Source organism: Colias eurytheme, chromosome 29 (assembly GCF_061535395.1).
Source record: "Colias eurytheme isolate Ceu_HAF_F1 chromosome 29, ilColEury1 Martin Lab GWU primary, whole genome shotgun sequence".
NCBI classification, from domain to species: Eukaryota; Metazoa; Arthropoda; class Insecta; order Lepidoptera; family Pieridae; genus Colias; species Colias eurytheme.
In genome coordinates, this window is record NC_143008.1 from 2,011,811 (window position 1) to 2,033,345 (window position 21,535).

Genomic DNA, 21,535 nt, shown 5'->3' on the forward strand with positions numbered 1-21,535 from the left:
CCCATTGATAGTACTTCGCTGTTGCCATGTTATAAAATTATTAAATGACAAGTCTAAAATAGCAGTTACCATGATAGTACATGCATTTGCATTTGACGGATGTTTGTGATTTGATATTGTTATTTTTATTGATTTTGTGATTATAAGCATATGGAAGAGATATGGACAAGAAATAAACTACTCCTTGGATGTGAAGATATGAAGATGAAAACCTTATTTATATACAATAAAGCATATTGAGTATGGCTTTTAAAAAACGCACAATTTAAATGTCTAGTCATTATTATTTACAATGCCCAAGTGCAGCTTTAAAGATTGCAGAAATGTAACATCGAAAACATTAAAGAAAGATGGGATATCTTACTTTCGGTTAGTATATTTATTAATACGAATATTTTTGCGAAAAAACAATGTCTAATTATGAAAATAAATGCTCCAAGTTTAATTGAAATAAAAATAATGAAGATATGCATTATTTCCTTTATTGAATTCAGCTTTCCCCGTGACTCTATACAGTGCGGAAAATGGTTGACGGTGGTATCCAGTCAAAGAGGAGAACCAAATTACAAAATAAACAGATCCAGTGTAGTATGCTCCGAACATTTTGCTGATAAGGATATGTATGAAACACACACGGGGATAAAACGTCTTCACAAATCTGCCTGCCCAAAAAAACATGTAAGGCCTCATAAGTTGGTTTAATAACTCAGGCCCCGGAATCACAGACACATCACACAATAGAAAATCTATTGTGTCGTGGACCGATCGGGCCGTTCGGGGCTCAATGGGTTAAATAATATACATATACACCTGTTCAACTCCGTATATGATGTGATACCTTCTAATATGACTGCTTACTACCAATTATTATAATCAATACTATCATACAGTGCTAAAACAGAAGATGGAGTTTGAATAGTTATAGTTTGTTTTGATGAATTTACAAATATTTATTCATAGCTAGTTAAGTACTTGTCTATATTACTGAGAGATTTTTTTTTAATTGTAAGACGATAAAATGCACGTTACTAATAATAATATTATAGGTGAATGAAGATGAAAAGCCAAAGAAGAGCTTTGTGGAAAGGGTTACCGTTAAAAGTTCTAGTGAGTCGGAAACGTTGGAGAATGAAGCCATACCTCGTTGTCCAAAGGTACTGAGATCGAGATCTATATTAACATTATGATTTTATATTTGATGTGAAACTTCTTTATGCGCGTTGAGAATAAAAATTCAGCGTCATGGCAATACCGTCATGTCATGGAGGCAGGCAACGATTTTGGTATCTTTGTATCTTACCAAAGAAGTTTCACTTCTGACACGCATGCTCGGCACACACGCTCTTTTTTTGTTTGTTTGTCATGATTTTCCTCAAAACTACTGTACCGTATTAAATAAAATTGCTTAAAACTCACTGAACAATTTCCTTAATGGGAAATAAGTGATTTGCTTTTTCTGGCTTGACAGACAATTTGTTCCCTACAAAATCGAAGTGAACACTTACTCATTCACCTCTACACCGTGCAAAATAATTATCGCCAGAATTATTGTCTTCCGGTGTTTAAAATAACTGTCTTTTGCAGCTTTTGATCGTAGATGATTATACTCAGATAGACAACGTTGATGTCGCATCCACAGCGTCATCAGAATCGGCTAGTGACAGTGCTCACTTGCGACTCCTCAAGCGAGAACGCACTAAATTAAAAAAAAAGGTGACGTCAAAAGACAAAGAAATTGAAAATATCTTAAAAAAGAACCATAAAATTATCAAAAAAACTGCGTCTCTGAGAACAGCACTGAAGTTGTTGAGAAGACGATTGTATTTTATAATAAGAAATAAAGTTAAAGCAGCTGCAGCTGGTGCTCAAAATGCAAGCAAGTGATCAAAATGTTTTTTTTTTAATAGTACTTTGTTATTTTTATGTATATTCCATGACTATTAAGTGAAATAAAACTGGGATTTATAAACGCTTTTACTTATTATTCATTATCATCATCATCAGTACAACCCATAATCCACTACGCTGGCTAAGTGCGGGTTGGTAGATGTCGCAAGTCGTCGAAATTTTGATTCTTCGAAATGTCAGTTTCCTCAAGATGTTTTTCTTCACCGTTTGAGCAGTGGTAAAGTAGTAACATGCACGGTTAAATTGAAAAATCAATTTATTTCCTTTATTCTCGCCTGGTCTCAAACCCTCACACACAGGTCCTCACCACCGAGTCAACACTTAATATTTACTCACTTTAAAATTGCAAACGCTGGAAATAGGGATTGCCAAACTGTCTTTGTGCCTTAGATTAATTATTATAAAAATAAAAATATGAATCATTTTTTATTACCTAGCCTCATAAAATTTAATCCCTAACCTTTATACATTTCTAAGCAATTTACTACTATATTACTTGCTCTGTGGCAATTTACCTACTTTAAAGGCAATCTGTGTGAAACAAGTAAATAAATTTTATAACTTCAGTTATTTGGTCTGCGTTTCAATTCATACAAATATAAATCCAAAGACCATACTAATTATTCCACCAGCTTAAAGGGAAGAAAACGTGGGCTTCTTATTTCTATAATAATGTTGTCATAATCATCTCAATTTTTAATTGCATCAAAATATAAACTTATGTGTCTATGACCTAGTACTATGAATATTTTTTTCAACTCAGATAGGTACGTGCTTTGTACCCAGTTTGCCATTTCAGCAATCAAATCCTTAAATCATTAAGATCCAGACCAATCCAGACCAATGATCTAAGTCCGAGACCACATTTTTTATATTAAAACAAAGTGTTGCTATATACAAATTACAATATTTTTATATTCGTGTAATGTATACAGATATTGTGTAAACACCTTTACTTATACATATTTAATCTGTACCAGTGGAAGATATTAGATAAATCATTTGTATAGGTAAACCAGAATCTGATGGCAATTAGGGAAATCAAAATTTTGAGTGTGCAACCCTAGGGAAAATGGACTGAACGATTTTGATACTGCGTATTTTTTATTTTGTCCTCAATATCATTAGTCACATTAAACAAGTGGATAAAACTGTATTTAATAATGAGATATCCACGTAATATTATGTAGGTACTTATTACATGTATAATATACATATTACTTTTCTAAAGGTAATACATAATATTATGTATTTACACATACCTATATTTGAATATATGTATATCATTATGGCATGTGAAAATATGGATGTAATGATAATGCAGATCAAAACTTATTTACTATATTAATTAACGATTGTTTATAATTTTTTATAAAATAAAACAATAATAAAATAAAATCATGTTTATTTTCGTAAGTATTAACACATTATAAAATTGACTTGTACACCTTAGACTTGACAAATAGCCGAATTGGAAACTCCGATAATAAGTTTTGATAAAATTATATTTTAATCAACAAACAATATTATAGTTACCTATTTATAACATTGAACTGAGCTCAAGATGCAGTAAGATATGTATGTAAATTGAAGTGGAAATGGGCAGGTCACCTGTGCAGATTGAGAGATGACAGATGGTCACATTCGGTAATAAATTGGACACCTTTTTATAAAAAGCGTAAGAGGGGAAGACCAATCACACGATGGAGTGATGATATCAAAAATCATGCAGGTGCCCTTTGGACTAGATTAGCTAAGAACAGGGATGAGTGGAAGAAATTGGAGGAGGCTTTTACCGCAAAAAGCGGTCCTTATTATATTTAATTACATACTATTACAATTAGAAAGACTAATTAACTAACACTTAATTTAATATTTAAAAAATAGAATTGTTATAGAGAAATAAGAATAATGTTAATACTAACCACACTAACAACAAAATTTGTAATTAGATATAAGTAAAGGAATTAATAAAAGCTTTATTTATTTATTTTATTTTATTTATAACATTTTTAATTTAAAGTATCAAAACGGGTAAGTCCAACTAAGCAATAAAATCTTTCACGCGCTTTAAAATTGAAAATTGTGATGTGTTTGACCCTTCTTCATCGAATATTTTTCTATACACATTGTAAACAACACCTCTTGCTTGTGATCGCAGCGGTTTTATCGACATTTCGAAGATTTTGAAGACAAAATCCTAAAAATTAATCATCAACACAAATAATTTGACAACCAATTTGATAGTTGTCAAATAAAGTTGCCACATGAAAATCTTTTATTTTTAAAATATAAATATGCCATCAGATTCTGGTAGACCTATACTCGAGTTTGTACTCCATTCACTTTTCTGTAAATTATTTATCAATCATAATCATCTTTTATTATTGAATTAGTTTCTGATTTTCAGTTAATAATGATATTCGTAAATGCTCTTCCTCTATCACAAGGATTCGCGATACTAGCGCTGCGTACAATTCACGACAGGAACTAAACTCCAGCCATTTTTGTGATGGCGGCTGATATTTATAGATCGTAAGGGTGTTGTTAGAATTCAATAATAAATGCATTAAAATGGAGGAAACGAAGGTTATTTATTACATAGACGATGAGGAGACGCCTTATTTAGTTAAAATCCCAATATCACCGGAGAAAGTTACGTTGTTGGACTTTAAAAACCAGTTGAACAGACCGAATTATAAATTTTTCTTCAAATCTATGGACGATGACTTTGGTGTTGTGAAAGAAGAAATAGTGGATGACAACGCTCATCTGCCGTGTTTTAACGGTCGTGTAGTGTCGTGGTTAGTGTCCGCGGAAGGTTCGAATCCGTCAGATGGTGCATCGCAGTGCACCGACAGCAATGCTGGTAAAACGAAACCCAACCCTCAGGGAGCGCCGACGGCTCCCATAACTCGCGATACGTGTACTGACACGGACAGTACGATAAGCTCCAGGCCTGGGCACAGAGCGTCATGCGACAAATACAAGTACAGAGGCCTCAGGATCAACGGCCACTCGAAGTACAACCACGGGCTGGAGTACGAGACAGCTTCCGTGTTGAGTTCTGACTTAGATTCCACCAGCCTGTTCGACAGTCAGTCGGAGATCACCACAACGACTGGCAGGCACACCAACGCATCCGTCGACAGAGCGCTAACAGAATGTTCGAGCGTTTCACACTTGCAAGTGAGTTCCAGGAAGCGGCCTCAGCGACGGCGCAAAAGACCACAAGTTATGTCAAGAACATCTTCATACTCATCTATAACAGACTCCACGATGTCAATGCATATTATAACAGTGACTCTGAACATGGATACAGTCAACTTTCTGGGTATATCGATCGTTGGTCAATCGAACAAGGGTGGTGATGGTGGAATCTATGTTGGTAGCATTATGAAGGGAGGAGCAGTGGCTTTGGATGGAAGGATTGAACCTGGAGATATGATACTGCAGGTATGTAAACATGTCATGTACAAATAATGTTTTCATTTTTATAACGGGCCATAATTACAGACAGTAAATGTAGGTAACTAACTATTAGTTATGTAAATAAGTGATGTAACAAATATTCACACATCATACACTTGTTAAAAATTTAACAACTGCTTTACAATTATCTAGCTGTGCTCCATGGTTTTACCTGCAATGTTCCACTCCTGTCCTGGTCTTAGTGTCATCCTACTAATATTATAAATGCGAAAGTTTGTATGGATGTTTGTTACTCTTTCACGTAAAAACTACTGAATGGATTTGAATGAAACTTTACCACAATATAGCTTATACATCAGAATAACACATAGGATAGGTTTTATCCTGGAAATCCCACGGGAACGGGAACTATGCGGGTTTTCCTTTGAAAATGCGGGCGAAGCCGCGGGCGGAAATCTAGTGATAATATATTGCCTTATAGCCTTCCTCAATAAATAGACTGTCTAACACCGGAAAAAAATTAATTTGAACCAGTAGTTCCTGAGATTAGTGCGTTCAAACAAACAAACTCTTCAGCTTTATAATATTAGTATAGATATAGTAACTTATAATTGTCGTTTCCATTTTTAAGAGATTTCTGTTCCCTCAATAATGTTTATTTTCACTCAGACATTGTAGAGAAAGTACGGAAGAGAATAAACCTGCAATCCAATGTTTATAAATTACTTTTTTCTTCAAACACAAATAAAATTGAAACTAGAATATATTTTATGGTTTATTGAATTACAATCATGTACATACACATTTTTATTTTTTCTAGAAGAAACTGTGCTGAAGATTAGGTTCAAAATAATCCTATATCAGAAAATGAACTCTAAAAAACATATATTTAGTACTAGCTTTCCGCCCGCGGCTTCGCCCGCGTTTTCAAAGAAAAACCCGTTCCCGTAGGATTTCTGGGATAAAACCAATCCTATGTCCTTTCTCGAGTATCAAAATATCTCTATACCAAATTTCATGCAAATTGGTTCAGTAGTTAAGGCTTGATTGAGTAACAGACAGACAGACAGAGTTACTTTCGCATTTATAATATTAGTTTGGATATACCGGCCGAATTGATAACCTCCTCCATTTTTTTAAGTCAGTTAAGTAAATATTTAATCATATGCTTTAACCATGTTATAGTAACGGAGTAACATTAACATTCATAATACATGTAATTAAGGATCTTCAATTGAGTCACACTATTATCATCAGTTATTACAATCAAGTAGGTTCTTAGAATATTCATTAATATCAAAACTTGTCTTTATTTGGTAGAATTGTTGATTGCATATTGTATTTATTATACTATAGTATAAAACAAAGTCGCTTTCTCTGTCCCTATGTCCCTTTGTATGCTTTAATCTTTAAAACTATAGTTACAACAGTTTTTGATGTGGTTTTTTTTTAATAGATAAAGTGATTGCGGTTTTTTGTAATTGATGAAAACCATAATAATAGATACAAACCTTTCCTCTTTATAATATTATAATTATAGTAGTTAATATAGTATAGACTAGTATAGATGTAATTCCAAATCAATGATATTAAGACATATTGTTGTGATACATCATATACATGGAGAGAATATTATCTAATATCTAATATATATTATAAAGGTGAAAGTTTTTAAGGATGTATGGATGTATGGATGTTTGTTACTCTTTCACGAAAAACTACTGAACCGATTACAATGAAATTTAGCACACATATAGAGGGTAACTTGGATTAACACATAGGATAGTTTTTATCCCGGAAATCCCACAGGAACGGGAACTATGCGGGTTTTCCTTTGCAAACGCGGGCGAAGCCGTGGGCGGAAATCTAGTGTTATTATAATATGAAGAAGAGAATCACTATCTGCATTATAAGATGGAATCACATTTAATCCAAACATCCTAAAGACATTTAAAGAAACTATAGACTTGTTTATTAATTTAATGAAACTACCAGGAAACGTCTGAAAAGAGCTAATGTTGATGTTGAGCTACGTTAGAAAGGGGAATTAGGGCACTGGTTCTGGTTCTCAAATCGCCAAATCATTCTGTCCAAATATCTGCTCATAGTCCGTTGACTGATCGCAGATGTCAATAATAATAAAAAAAAAAAAATAGACTTGTTTATGCATAGCCTTTAGCACTTAGGGATCACATACAGTGAAAGAGATTTTTTTATATTTGTCCAATAGTTCCTGAGATTAGCGTGGTCAAATAAACAAACTCTTTAGCTTTAAATACTTAAATTTTGTGAATCATGTTTGTATTTTAGATTTCTGAATACAAGATAAGGTTGGAGTTCTTGGATTTGTGATATAATCTCTTTGTACATTACATTACATTGGCTTAATTTTCCTGCCTTTATCATATTATCCTCATTCACTAGATAAAACTTATATTATAATTAGAAGCATTTGCATCGAAAATGCTGTGATAATGTTTCTTCTGTACATGATTTGACAAAATATTTTATAGTAATTTTAATTTCCCAATATAGGGAAATTAAAATTAGATAATTATCAAATTTTATCAGTATTCAGTATATTTCTTTTTCTTACATATTACATACAAACTATATGATATTCTTGGATGCATGGTTATTTTTATATATATCTACTAGCTTTCCGCCCGCGGCTTCGCCCGCGTTTTTAAAGAAAAACCCGCCTATTACCCGTTCCCGTGTTATTTCCGGGATAAAACCTATCCAATGTGTTAATCCAAGTTACCCTCTATATGTGTGCTTAATTTCATTGTAATTGGTTCAGTAGTATTTGAATGAAAAGGTTACAAACATACATACACAATACACATACATTCATCCTCACAAACTTTCGCATTTATAATAATACTAGCTTACCACCCGTGGCGTCACCCGCTTTGTCTAAAACATAAAAAATTATATACTAAAACCTTCCTCTTGAATCACTCCATCTATTAAAAAAACCGCATCAAAATCCGTTGCGTAGTTTCAAAGATTTAAGCATACAAAGGGACATAGGGACAGAGAAAGCGACTTTGTTTTATACTATGTAGTGATAGTGATTAGGATAGGGTAGGATAATTAATATAACTACTATTATCAAGGCAATATTTCAACTTTCCTACTTTTACTGTTGTTTGAAAACAACTGTGTCACACATTGTTCTATCAAAAGTAATATTTTTGCAACATGTTTCATTGTCACTCTGCCTATTTGTCCTATTTCTATTTGTAGCTTATGTTATATATAGCCTATTGTTTTTCTATATATGGACTATCCAACATAATAAGCATTTTTTAATTAGAACAATGAGTTTATGAGATTAACATGTTCATCAACCAGCTAATGAAACTCGTCATATGTTTACTAATTTAATAAATGGGAAATAATTGTTTAGCCTTTTTTGTCACTATGTAACAAAGCGATTTTATGATAAGATTTTTGTTTATGGCTGGAGATAATTAGGAGACTAGAGAGTGATATATAATCTCATTCCCATTTTCCATTGATGAGTGAAACTGCGTTTAACAACTAATATGTATCAGTATATTGTAGCCTACTGTAGATAAATAATTTAAACAAACTTATATTTTCACATTATTATGTACTAGCTTACCGCCCGCGGCTTCGCCTGCTTTGTCTAAAACCTACTAAATTATATATTAAAACCTTCCTCTCAAATCACTATCTATTAAAAAAACCGCATCAAAATCCGTTGCGTAGTTTTAAAGATTTAAGCATACAAAGGGACATAGGGACAGAGACAGCGACTTTGTTTAATACTATGTAGTGATACGTCAGAAAAACACAGCGACAGGAGATATTTAGACGATTTTTAGAGAAATATTGCATAGATACGACGACAGTAGGTATATGGGTATATCCGTATATACCTATGAGTTGAGGGTTCAACATCCTACTGTAAATTGGCAATGGTCAGCTTGTTTACAATCTTTGTCTCGTCTTGATGGCCATACTATAGATTTGAACCACATATTTTGTAGTATGAAATTACATTCATCACAATCACTTTCAGGTGAACGACGTGAACTTCGAGGACATGACGAACGATGAAGCGGTGCGCGTGCTGCGCGAGGTGGTACAGAAGCCCGGACCTATAAAGCTGGTGGTCGCCAAGTGCTGGGATCCCAATCCGAAGGGATACTTCACTATACCGAGGACGGAGCCCGTGAGGCCTATAGATCCAGGTGAGATCAAGCGACAATTAAACCTATTGAATTTTGATCATTTTTGAATTGAAACTTCTTTAGGCGCGTTGAGAGTAAAATTGCAAGGTCGCGTCATGGAAATACCGTCACGTCATGGAGTAAGGCGACGATTTTGGTTGCAAAGTTGCACTTCTGACACGGGTGGTCGTCACACACGCTCTATTTTTTTCTTTGTTTTTGTATCTTGTAAGCGTTTATTTTTTATACCATCTGTAGATTTTAACAGCTAATCAAACAATTCCAGGTGCATGGGTAGCGCACACGCAAGCGCTCCGCGAAGCATACCCCCCACCCCCACTATCTACACTACCAGCCCCCACCATACCGGAGCGGGCCTCCGACGCGGGCTCCATACCGGCACACGAGCCGCAGCTGTCGGTCGGCATGGACATGGCGCTCGTGGTGCGCGCCATGCTGCGGCCGGATTCGGGTGAGTCGTGTGTATGTGTGTATGTACGTCCGACGCGGGCTCCATACCGGAGATCGTTGTATGGTTGGATGTTTAGATCGTGGTTAGTATTTGGGTCGGTAGGTCTTCAATACAAGTATGGGGAGTGGAGAGGTGAGTGGATGTTTGGATGTTTGGTTGTATGCTAGATTTTGGCTGCTAACAGTTTGTAACTTGTAAGTAAGGGTTAGGGCAATTATTCCTCTTATATAATTAGTTTCTTTCTACATTGCAGGCCTAGAAATCCGCGATCGCATGTGGCTCAAGATAACCATACCGAACGCGTTCATAGGTGCGGACGTTGTTGATTGGATACTACAACACGTGGCCGGTATAGCTGACCGGCGGGACGCTAGGAAGTACGCTTCGCATATGCTCAAAGTGAGTGTATACACACACCTATATTTATAAAATTGTAATACACACACACACACACTTACACATCTAAAATATAAGACACATACAAAAGTGCAAAAAACATACTTACACACGTACTAGACCCTTATTTGCGCCTTTGTACCCATTAAATTAAAGTACAATACAACACTAGGTTTGACGATAGCACACTTATTTACGCTATTGAACCCAAAAAGAGACATAAAAATTACACAAAATGTACACTACAATATATGTCCATGAACCATACCGAACGCGTTACATGTAGAGAATCGATATATATAAAACTCAAAGGTGACTGATATAGTGATCTATCAATGCACAGCCCAAACCACTGGGCGTATCGGGCTGAAATTTGTCATGCAGGTAAATGTGAGGACGTAGGCATCCGCTAAGAAAGGATTTCCCGAAATTCTTGCGGGAACGGGGAAAAACGGGGATGCACGTACAAAGTCGTGGGCGGAAGCTAGTAAAATATGAAGTCAGTAGCCGACCGGCGCGCGGCGAGACGCCAAGAAGTACGGCGCGCGGCGAGACGCCAAGAAGTACGCCTCGCAAATAAAATCGAAGTGAGCGAAACACACACCGACGCACGCTACATTCCTGTTATACTCATACACACACACAAGACACGCGCAATTTTATTAACTAGCGGAATATCTACGGTATTTTATGTAATTTTTGTCCTATCCACAGGCCGGTTTCATCCGGCACACGGTGAACAAGATAACGTTCTCCGAGCAATGCTACTATGTCGCCGGCGAGCTTTGCGCAGATATGGCGGCGCTTCGACTGCGAGCGCCCGACTGCGATAGCCTCGCCAGCGATACACTAGCGCCTCTGCCGAACCCCAAGTGAGTGACGTACACACACCCAAAAAAACGCAAACACACAAAAAAACGCACACATACAAAAAACGCACACATACAAAAAACGCACACACACGAAAAAAACGCATACACACCAAAAACGCACACAAACAAAAAACCACACACTGTGACAGCCTCGCACCGCTGCCGAACCTCAAGTGACTCCCTGAACCTCGAACACACATTTGTATGCAATAATACATAATGTCATGCTATACACACACAAACACATACATATGTATGTAACAATGCATAACACCACGCTATACATACACACATACGTATGTAACAATGTATAAATCATAATACGACGCTATACACATACATATATTTTATCAAACACTTGCTGTGCTCCGCGGTTTTAACCGCAGTGCTCCGCTCCTGTTGGTCTTAACGTGATAATATATAGCCTATAGCCTTCCTCGACATATGGGCTATCTAACACTGAAAGAATTTTTCAAATCGGCTCGAATCGGAGTAGTTCCTGAGATTAGCGTGTTGAACATGTCCTTCTATTGAAACTTGAATCTCTCGGCATACATGGATCATTGCTTGCTTGGCTAACCAGTTACTTAAAAAATAGAATACAGAGTGTGGCGGTAAAAGGATATGTGTCCAACTATTACATATCTGACTCAGGTGTACCTCAAGGGTCACATCTGGGGCCAATATTATTTACGATTTTTATTAATGATCTATGTTCTGTTTTCAAAAAAAGTAATTATTCTGTTTTTGCCGATGATTTAAAATTATTTAAAACTATTAAAACACAACATGATATCTCAGATTTACAAATGGATCTCAATAGGTTGGAAGATTGGTGTAATAAAAACGGTATGATAATTAATGCTAAAAAATGTTTCTTCTTACAACTCTCCCGAAAAAAGAAACCAATTATAGCATCTTACGTCATTAATGGTCAGAATATAGAAACTGGTAACGAGATCCGCGATTTAGGAATCTTAGTTGATAGTAAACTAAATTTTTGTTCACACATTGATGCTATCGTTAAAAAGGCCAGTAGATTGTTAGGTTTTCTTAAAAGAAACACAAAATGCTTTAAATCAAAGACCAAAATTTTACTCTTTAATTCATTAGTTAGAAGCCATTTAGAATATGCAAGTGTAGTTTGGAATCCGTTCTATGCTGTTCACTCTCAAAGAATTGAAAACATTCAGCGTATATTTACCAGACATATAGCTTTCCTTTCACCGGGAATTTCACACAGATCGCCTTATGAATATCGATTATCATTCTTCAAAATGATTTCACTTCGTAATCGTAGATTGTTGCGCGATACTATGTTCCTGTTTAAAATCCTCAGAAATATAAATCATAGCCCGCAAATCTTAAGTCTAGTTAGGTTTGCTGTTCCAAATAAATTACCACGTTATCCTGTTTTTAAAGTTTTTGACCTTCCAAATTGTCGTAATAATGTTGGTAGAAACTCTCCAGTAACTCGTATATGTAGTACTTTTAATGACCTATGTAAGTCGTTGGGTGGTATAATAGACATAAATTTTGATTCACTTGTAGTTTTTCGCAAAAAAATTACTAAATTCTTGTTTGGTACAAAAATTCAGTAAAAAAAATGTTTAACGATTTATTTATTTTATTTTTGTAGTTAAATTTATTTAAGCACTTAAAATAACAGTAACGTAATTATATGTTTAAGTTTTCTTGTGCATACCTGTAATTGGTGTATACATCACATTAATATTCGTTAGTTGTTAAGATCTAATTGTTATAATTTTTATGTGTACTCTGTTGGTATGTCTAAATAAATAAATAAATAAATTAGCGTGTTCAAACAAACAAACTCTTCAGCTTCATAATATTAGTATAGATATAGATAATGTCACTGAACTCACAGCAGAGTTATCACATCTATGTTTTTTTTTGTTTCTTTAAATTTTTTGTTTTTTTTTTCAGCATGATGGGCCCCGGTTACATGGCGTACGCAGGCTCGTACGGCTACCAGCCGATACCGTTCAAGTACAGCTCGTGCGTGACCAGCGAGCACACTATATATGGGTGAGTCGCATCGTTTTGGGTTTAGCTGTTTGTATTATGCGCATTATTGTAATTAACCAATAGTAACTTGTTATAATCTGTATATCTACCAGGGTGAACCTTAAGTTCACCCCCGCGTCCGCGTTAAAATGTAGAAGCCCTTCTGGCTAACATTGAGAGACACCACACAAAAAAAAAAAAAAAAAACTGTATATCTATGGTTTGCGGTTACAGTCGACTCTCGTTAATTCGAAACTCGAGGGACTCAAAATATTACGAATGGAGAATGTTCACTAATTTTGATTATTAGCACTCCATATTCTCTGTCAAAAATAAATAATACTAGTGAAAAAATTACTTCGATACGTCAATTAGTTTCCGATTTAGAAGTAAAAGAAGCTGTTGTAAACGCCCGGTGATGGTGTGACGTCACACTACAACACGCTCAATCTGGCTCACTCAGTCCGCTAGCGATCGCGCGCCCGTGACGTCGAAATTATAATTAAATACTTTTAAAAATGTCCAATCCAAATACCAGAAAATCATGTGTTGTTCCTAAATGTAAAAATACAACTACCAATTCGCCGGATAAGTTGTTTTTTATAGTTGCAAAGGACGTAAGCTACATACATATTATAATATTTTGAGAACATTGCAGCTGTTTTGCGTTATCCTTTGTTTTCTATACAAGTTTTAATATACAGTTTATATTTACTTGTATATATTGTTTTGTTTTTATTTACTTGTATACTATATATATTGTTTTGTTTTTATTTACTTGTATACTAGACTGTGCTTCTGCTCTGCTCGTATGGGCTAAGTATAGGTAGATGGCTAGTAAGATTTTTTCTTGTTTTAAGTTGAGAATGATATGGAGAACTATACTAAAATATAAGTTGGTCGGGGGAAGAATTAAACAAAAACAGGGTATATATTTATATATATACAGGGTACATATATTATATAGGGTATATATTTATATATATTACTTATTATTATCGCAGATTAAACCAAAACTAAAAGTAATTACACAAAATGCTCTGACAAATATCTTGCAAATGTTTTAATATAATTGTTTATGAAAAAAAAATCATAATAAGTATTACCATGTCAAGTAGAAAACGTAAAAGTGTGAAAATTAGAGCTAACTTGGTGATTTTTTTTTATCGAGTAAATTTTAATATTTTATGTTTTTGATTAAACAGAATCGTTGAACATATCATCTAGTTTGATATATATTTTATTTTTTAGATTTGGTCTTGAATATTACACGTATCATCCAATAGAAGATTGGTGATTTTGCTTTATACACACCGCGCGGGGACGCGGCCGCGCGGTGCGTTGTGACGTGACGTCACAAGCGGTCACGTGACTATTAGCGGGACTCGATATTTTTCGAAACTTTGAATGCGTATAAAATCAAAACTACTTGGTATTTTTGACTACGACAAAAACTAGTGTATTTGTATACATACAGGCTTTACTGAGACACAATTTCAAGGGATTTGGCATACCTAGTAACATTCTTCATTATCAAGAGTTTGAAATATCAAATGGTTCGAAATTTGTGAGAGAAAATAAATAAAACTTCGAATTATTAATTGTTAATCAATGATTATTTTATTAAATGCTATTCTACAGTAACCGAATGATAACTAAACATACCAATTCGTGAGAAGTGTAAAGTCAAACTAATCATAACAAAATGGCTCATTGAACAAGTTTGAACTTGTCGCAAAATGTACCTACCTGACTACCTGCTTACAATCTTTCCGCCTCTTTCTCTCTGCAACTTTGAATTGTCGAGTGTTGGACGCCGATGAGTTCGAATTAACGCTTCGTTTTGTTATATAGCAATGATATTTTCATACGAATTACCAAGTGCACAAAAATGTATGAATTTAGTTCGAAATATAAAGAGATTTTGTAGGGACCTCGTGATAACTTTGAATTATAGAGAATTATCGCAGGTTTGAATTAACGAGAGTCGACTGTATATTGTGACATATATTCCTTTTGTTATTAGGATTTTTTTGCCCCCTTCTTGTGTATTTGGTACTTGGTGTAATTTCGAACGTGTAAAATCGGAGTTCGCTCGCGCGCGTCTTACAGCCCGGTTGTGATCTATGTCACTCCTATAAAATAATTGATTTACAGTTAAAAATAGTGGTTTACTGGTGTTGAATGTTCATTATAAGTTTTAATATGGACCACAAAGAATAAAACATTTAACTTTTTAACTCAATAGTGTATAATTAATAATAATAAAGTAAAAAACATTTACTAAACTCAAAGTGGTGTTCGTGTGTTAAAGCTCGATGTAGGTGATTTGAACAAAAAAGTATTCACTATACCGACAATCATCGCTTCGCAACTGAGTCTCTCCCATCTGTTCGTATAATTCACCTGTAAGCGTAAGCTCACAAATAGCGATTGTAGAGTAGTGCGGATTGCAAGTTCGGAGAACCCAAGTTCGATCCGCATCAAGCACAAAGAACATTTTTATTTTTATTTTTTTTTTAATTTTTTTGTTTTATTCTGCCAATCATGATGCAATGTGGTGCATGTCTTCAAAGTATGAGAGAGAATAAAAATAAAATTTTACGTTGCTCCAAATGTCTTGAAACTTTCCACGCTCTTTGTGTAGTTCAAAAAATGGAAGAATTTAACAAATTATCTGCCGAATTTAAATCTAATTGGATATGTACTGGGTGCAACGTCAAGCAAAAGAGGAGTGGGAATAATTCTGAAACTCCTATCCGATCGCCGCTTTCTACACCTACTACAAGCAACGTTACTCAGCGCGCGAAGCCTAGCTCCAACGCGAACCTTTTAGCATCTGCCTCATCGCCAGAATCCGCGAATATATCAACTGATGCTCTCAGGATTCTAATTCGTGAAGAACTTAAATATGTTCTGCATAATTATATAGAAGAAAAAATAGGTTACCAATTAAGTGAGATCAGAAAGGATATAGAGGAGTTTAGAACCTCACTTTCATTCATAAATCAGCAGTATGAAGATATAAAGACGGAATATCAGACAAAATTTAACACATTAGAAAGTTTGGTTGCAGCTAATACCTCACTTCGCTCCTCTGTCCAAGATTTGAGTTCCCGTCTAAACCAATTTGACCAGCTTAGTCGGGCCAGCAATCTAGAAATTCAATGTGTTCCTGAATTTAAAAATGAAAATATTCCAAACTTGATTTCGCAACTTGCTCGCACAGTCCAATATTCGTTAGATGATAGTGATATCCATTACTGTGCCCGTATTGCTAAGATGCATAAGGAAAGCCAACGCCCTCGATCCATACTTGTTAAACTAAACAGCCCTCGTACGCGCGACAACTTTCTCCGCTCAATCATCAAATACAACAGGGAATCGAAAATAAAACTACAAAGCAGGGACCTTGGCATCGGCAACGACCAATCCTCACCGATATATGTAATGGAGCACCTTTCTCATGAAAATAAACTTCTTCATGCCGAAGCAAGAAAGAAGGCTAAGCAACTAGACTATAAGTACGTTTGGATTAAAGGTGGTAAGATTTTCATGAGAAAGGCCCCTAATTCAAACGCCATATTAGTTAAGGATATTCACGTTCTTAAAAATCTTAACGAATAAATGTTACATAAAAAAGTTCATATTAATCTGGCGTGTTGTACAACCCAACCACTTTTAGTTATAACTCTTATTTCTTCTTTTATTATAACCATTTTTACCATTTTTACCAATTGTTTCCTGTAATCTTGACAAATTGTTGCAAGATCTTACTTTTATTATTATGTAAAACTTCCATATTTATTTGTAATTGTTTATCCATAATAATCACATTCATCTGGTCTGCGTTTTCGTTAATTGTCTGTGAATCAATTATTTTTAGTGATAAAATTACCTGTGCTTGTGATGTAAATGAAATTGTCAGTCTTCTTACATTTTTTATTGTTGAATATATATCTGTATTGATGGCGTTGATTTTGCATTTAATTATTTATTATCTTCAATCGATTACCCTACACACTACACAACTTATACAAACAACTTTATCATGATTGACATGTCTCTGATTCGTGATATAGATGGTCCAGATTTATCAAGTTGCCACTATACTGACACACCCGAGGAATGCCAAAAACATATCACTAAAGCACACAATATTAAAATTGTTACTTTTAATATTCGCAGTTTACAACGTAATTTTAACAGCTTTTTAATAACCTTATCTCGTTTTAACATAGAATTTGATGTCATTATCCTTACGGAATGTTGGTTGAACGAAAATTCTGTTATTTATCCAATCGATGGGTACGTCTCGTATAATACTACAAAATATATTAACCAATCGTGTGGTGTAGTCCTATATATAAAAAGAACCCTGAATCACGAAGTTTCTGAACCAACACTACACGACGCGAATTGCCTTTTGGCCAAAGTGGACAACTTATTTAATCTCATCGGAATATACCGTTCACCTTCATTTAGAAACTGCACAAATTTTTTGCAATCCTTAGAAAGTCTTCTACAAAATATTAACTTGACTCCTTCTTGTACAATTCTGGCGGGTGATATAAATATTAATACGTTGATGTCTAATATAAACAACGACTGTAACGAATACCTTTGCTTAATCGCAGAGCAAGGACTAAGCCCAGCAATAAATATTCCCACCCGAGAAACAGCGTGTTTAGATCATATTATGGTGTCCGCCAATACTCGCGTGAACACTGTGGTTTGTAGGACTACTATAACTGATCATTACATCGTTATGGCTGGTATAAACACAACAAATAAACCCAATCGCTTAAGGGTTGACAAGTTTATGACCAAGTTGGATTTCCCTGCCATTGTTGAGGAAGTTAAAAACACTGATTGGACTAACTTACTAATGAATGAAGACGTTAATTCAGCAGTTGATGATTTTTCCAATATGCTGTCTAATATTATCACAAACAATTCACAACGCTTAAGACTAAATCGTTCTAAAAACATTCTGAAACCTTGGATGTCCCCTGGTCTCGTTAGATGTTCAATGGTAAGAGATATGCTACATCTAGAAGCTAAACGTAACCCTAATAGCGAAATAGCACAATTTACATTTAAACGCTACAGGAATTTTTATCATAATCTAATTAAGAGATTGCGAGATAGTTACAATGAGAAAATGCTCACAGAAAATCAAAATAACCCAAGTAAGCTTTGGAGTGCTATAAAAGATATTGCATATTTACAGTCTCCTAAAGAGAACCCATCCATATCTGCTATTAAAGGTAATATCCAGGATTCTTTGAATTACTTCAATAATCACTTTTGCGCAATAGGTCAAAACTTGGCTAATGATATTCTAACCAGTATTGGAGAAACTCAGGAATCTCTTGCTTCCAACGTTTCTATTGAGAACTTTCCAGACTCATTCTTCATAGTACCTACGGACAAAACTGAAATCGAGAAAATAATCACTGATCTCAAAACAAACAGTGCAACGGGTATAGATGGTATTACCAACCGCCTATTAAAATACATCAAGCCGTACATCTCAGCTCCTCTTGCTTATATTTGTAATTTAAGTATATCACATGGTTTATTTCCGGATAGGTGGAAGGTAGCTGCCGTATCTCCTATACATAAAAGCGGTGATAAAAAAGATTTAAATAATTATAGACCTATCTCTCTTCTCAGTGCTATCTCGAAAGTCTTAGAAAAAATTATGAATAGCAGAATGGTTGATTTCCTGGAAAAAAACAATATCTTATCAAATCGTCAATATGGATTTCGTGCAGGTAGATCTACCGTTGATGCCGTATCTGAACTTATTCATATTGTGTCCTCTTCTCTAGATAAGGGCTTGGCCTGTGTCGGAGTATTTTTGGATTTAGCCAAGGCCTTTGACACAGTGTCAATACCAATTCTTTTGAAGAAATTGGAGAGGTATGGCATCAGAGGTATAGCTTTGGAGTGGTTCAGAAGTTATCTTTCGAACAGAAAGCAATGTACCAAATATCGCGATACTTTTAGCTCTCTTTCACCAGTAACTTTCGGCGTGCCACAGGGGAGTATTTTAGGTCCTACCCTCTTCTTAGTATATCTTAATAATATCGCCAACGTTGGGTTGAGAAATGCTGATATTATCTGCTACGCGGATGATACAGCTATTATTTTTCAAGATACTTCTTGGGATAAAGTCTTTGACGTAACAAAAGAGGGAATGTCAAAGATTGCTTACTGGTTAAACAACAATTTACTTACTCTCAATGCCGCTAAAACCAAATATCTTTGTTTTCACAAAACTGCAGCCTCACAACCTTCATCACTTCCGGATCTGTCTTTTCATTCGTGCAATATTTCTTCCTTGTCTCATCCAGTTCCTCCATGCCATTGTAATAACACAATCAGTAACGCGCATTCCATTAAATATCTGGGCGTAATATTGGATGATAAGTTAAACTTTGAAGGCCACATACATGCAACAACTGCAAGAGTTCGTAAACTAATATACCCCATGAAACACCTACGCTCTGTCGCTAAATACGAGTTACTCAGGAGAATATATATAGCTTTATGTGAACCTATAATTAGTTATTGTATCTGTGTTTGGGGTGGATGTGGATCCTCCAAATTATTGGTTCTGGAAAGAGCACAAAGAGCTGTGTTAAAGGTTATGCTGCATCTCCCTATCCGCTACCCAACTGACTTGCTTTATAAGGAGACTGGATTGTTGAGCGTCAGAAAATTATTTATTCTTAATGTAGCATTACTAACCCATAAAAATATTATCTCTTCAAGTGATCACGCTAACTTACTCAGCAATAGAATTTATAAAATTCCTTTACCTCAGGTTGCTACCTCCTTTGCCAAACGATTTAGTCAATTCCTACACCCGCTTATATATAACCGCGTTAACCAGGCATTGCATTCTATTAGGCAGAGTGGTGTCGCAAAGGCCAAGAAAATTATTAATAAATGGCTACTCTCTTTGTCTTTTCAACAAACGGAAAATTTGATTAGGTCTTTAATGTAACGCTCTTACTCACAAGTTTTACCCCCAAGCATTTCTTATTCAGCACACATATAAAAAGTATCTATTTATTTATATTTTTTATTTTGATATTTATTCATTTTTTTGTTCATTTAAGTTTCATCAAATAGTATAAATCATAAAGAATAATATATCAATTGCAATTTATTCCTAAAACATTAATAAATCGACATTTCATTTACATCCATGTCTAGTTTTGTTTCTTTCTTTAAGTATATTTTGTATTGATGCTCACAATACAGGCCACGAGTCTAGTGTGGGCATCTTGGTTCAAATGATGTATAGAGTATACTACATATTTACTGTGCTAACAGCTTTATTGTAATAAGTTCAACGAGATTGTATGCTTGATTTTTGAATAAATATTTTTTACTTTTTTACTTTTACTTTTACTTTTAAAATGCTTGAAAATAATAAATAGAGTTTCTATTCCAAGGCTGTCCAATTTACATTTATTTAACTATAAGCATTATCCTGTCGAAAAAAAAAACTCGAACATCGGATTCGATTTATATAATGAACAAAAACCAAAATGACAATTTATTTTTTATTTTTTTACGGATCACGATCAATCGTTTAGTGTTTATAAAACTCAGGTCATTAATATTGAATAGTCGTGTGAAAAATACATACATATCCTATCCTATCCTTCCTACTATCTATACTAATATTATAAAGAGGAAAGGTTTGTATGTATGTATGTATGGTTTTCGCGCATAAACTACTGAACCGATTTTGATGAAATTTGGCACAGATAATCTTACCATGAGAAAGAACATAGGCTACCTTTTATTGCGAAATATGTACCACGGGCGAAGCCGGGGCGGACCGCTAGTAATATTATAAATGCGAAAGTTTGTGAGGATGGATGTTTATTTGTGTGTTTGTTACTCTTTCACGCAAATGCTACTGAACTGATAAAATGAAATTTAGCACACATATAGAGGGTAACTTGAATTAACAATTTGGATAGGTTTTATCCCGGAAATCCCACGGGAACGGGAACAATGCGGGTTATTCTTTGGAAACGCGGGTCGAAAGCTAGTCCTTACTAATATTATAAATGCGAAAGTTACTCTGTCTGTCTGTCTGTTACGCTTTCCCGCTTAAATCTCTGATAAAGAAAGAACATAGGCTACCTTTGATCAAAACACCACGCGGGCGAAGCCGCGGACAGAAGCTAGTA

The 21,535-nt window shown here is 34.9% G+C and overlaps 4 protein-coding genes across 4 annotated transcripts in view; 3 read left to right on the top strand and 1 right to left on the bottom strand.

The window, feature by feature from the left end:
* Prp3 (pre-mRNA processing factor 3) overlaps window positions 1-21,535 on the bottom strand; it is a 147,039-nt gene that overhangs the window by 48,464 nt on the left and 77,040 nt on the right. The gene's annotated exons all lie outside the window — the stretch shown is intronic.
* Window positions 81-1,973, top strand: LOC149896075 (uncharacterized). The gene is made up of 4 exons (XM_090118188.1): window positions 81-369; window positions 495-678; window positions 1,047-1,154; window positions 1,585-1,973. The coding sequence occupies exons 1-4, from the start codon at window positions 293-295 to the stop codon at window positions 1,882-1,884; spliced, it is 669 nt and encodes a 222-aa protein (XP_089974314.1). The 5' UTR covers window positions 81-292; the 3' UTR covers window positions 1,885-1,973.
* On the top strand, window positions 4,237-13,338 carry dsh (Segment polarity protein dishevelled). The gene is made up of 6 exons (XM_090118400.1): window positions 4,237-5,364; window positions 9,395-9,566; window positions 9,832-10,017; window positions 10,271-10,416; window positions 11,128-11,285; window positions 13,233-13,338. Exons 1-6 carry the CDS (start codon window positions 4,483-4,485, stop codon window positions 13,336-13,338), a joined length of 1,650 nt encoding a protein of 549 aa, XP_089974526.1. The 5' UTR covers window positions 4,237-4,482.
* Window positions 15,949-17,007, top strand: LOC149896077 (uncharacterized). Its single transcript, XM_090118386.1, has one exon. The coding sequence runs from the start codon at window positions 15,969-15,971 to the stop codon at window positions 16,938-16,940; it is 972 nt and encodes a 323-aa protein (XP_089974512.1). The 5' UTR covers window positions 15,949-15,968; the 3' UTR covers window positions 16,941-17,007.

Bases quoted from the DNA above. Each gene is read 5' to 3' on its own strand.
- LOC149896075 (XM_090118188.1), top strand. From the start codon at position 293: ATGCCCAAGTGCAGCTTTAAAGATTGCAGAAATGTAACATCGAAAACA. The intron at 370-494 runs GTTAGTATATTT...TATTGAATTCAG, and splicing joins GATGGGATATCTTACTTTCG to CTTTCCCCGTGACTCTATAC. The intron at 1,155-1,584 runs GTACTGAGATCG...TGTCTTTTGCAG, and splicing joins CCATACCTCGTTGTCCAAAG to CTTTTGATCGTAGATGATTA.
- LOC149896077 (XM_090118386.1), top strand. From the start codon at position 15,969: ATGGAAGAATTTAACAAATTATCTGCCGAATTTAAATCTAATTGGATA.
- dsh (XM_090118400.1), top strand. From the start codon at position 4,483: ATGGAGGAAACGAAGGTTATTTATTACATAGACGATGAGGAGACGCCT. The intron at 5,365-9,394 runs GTATGTAAACAT...AATCACTTTCAG, and splicing joins CTGGAGATATGATACTGCAG to GTGAACGACGTGAACTTCGA. The intron at 9,567-9,831 runs GTGAGATCAAGC...AAACAATTCCAG, and splicing joins CGTGAGGCCTATAGATCCAG to GTGCATGGGTAGCGCACACG.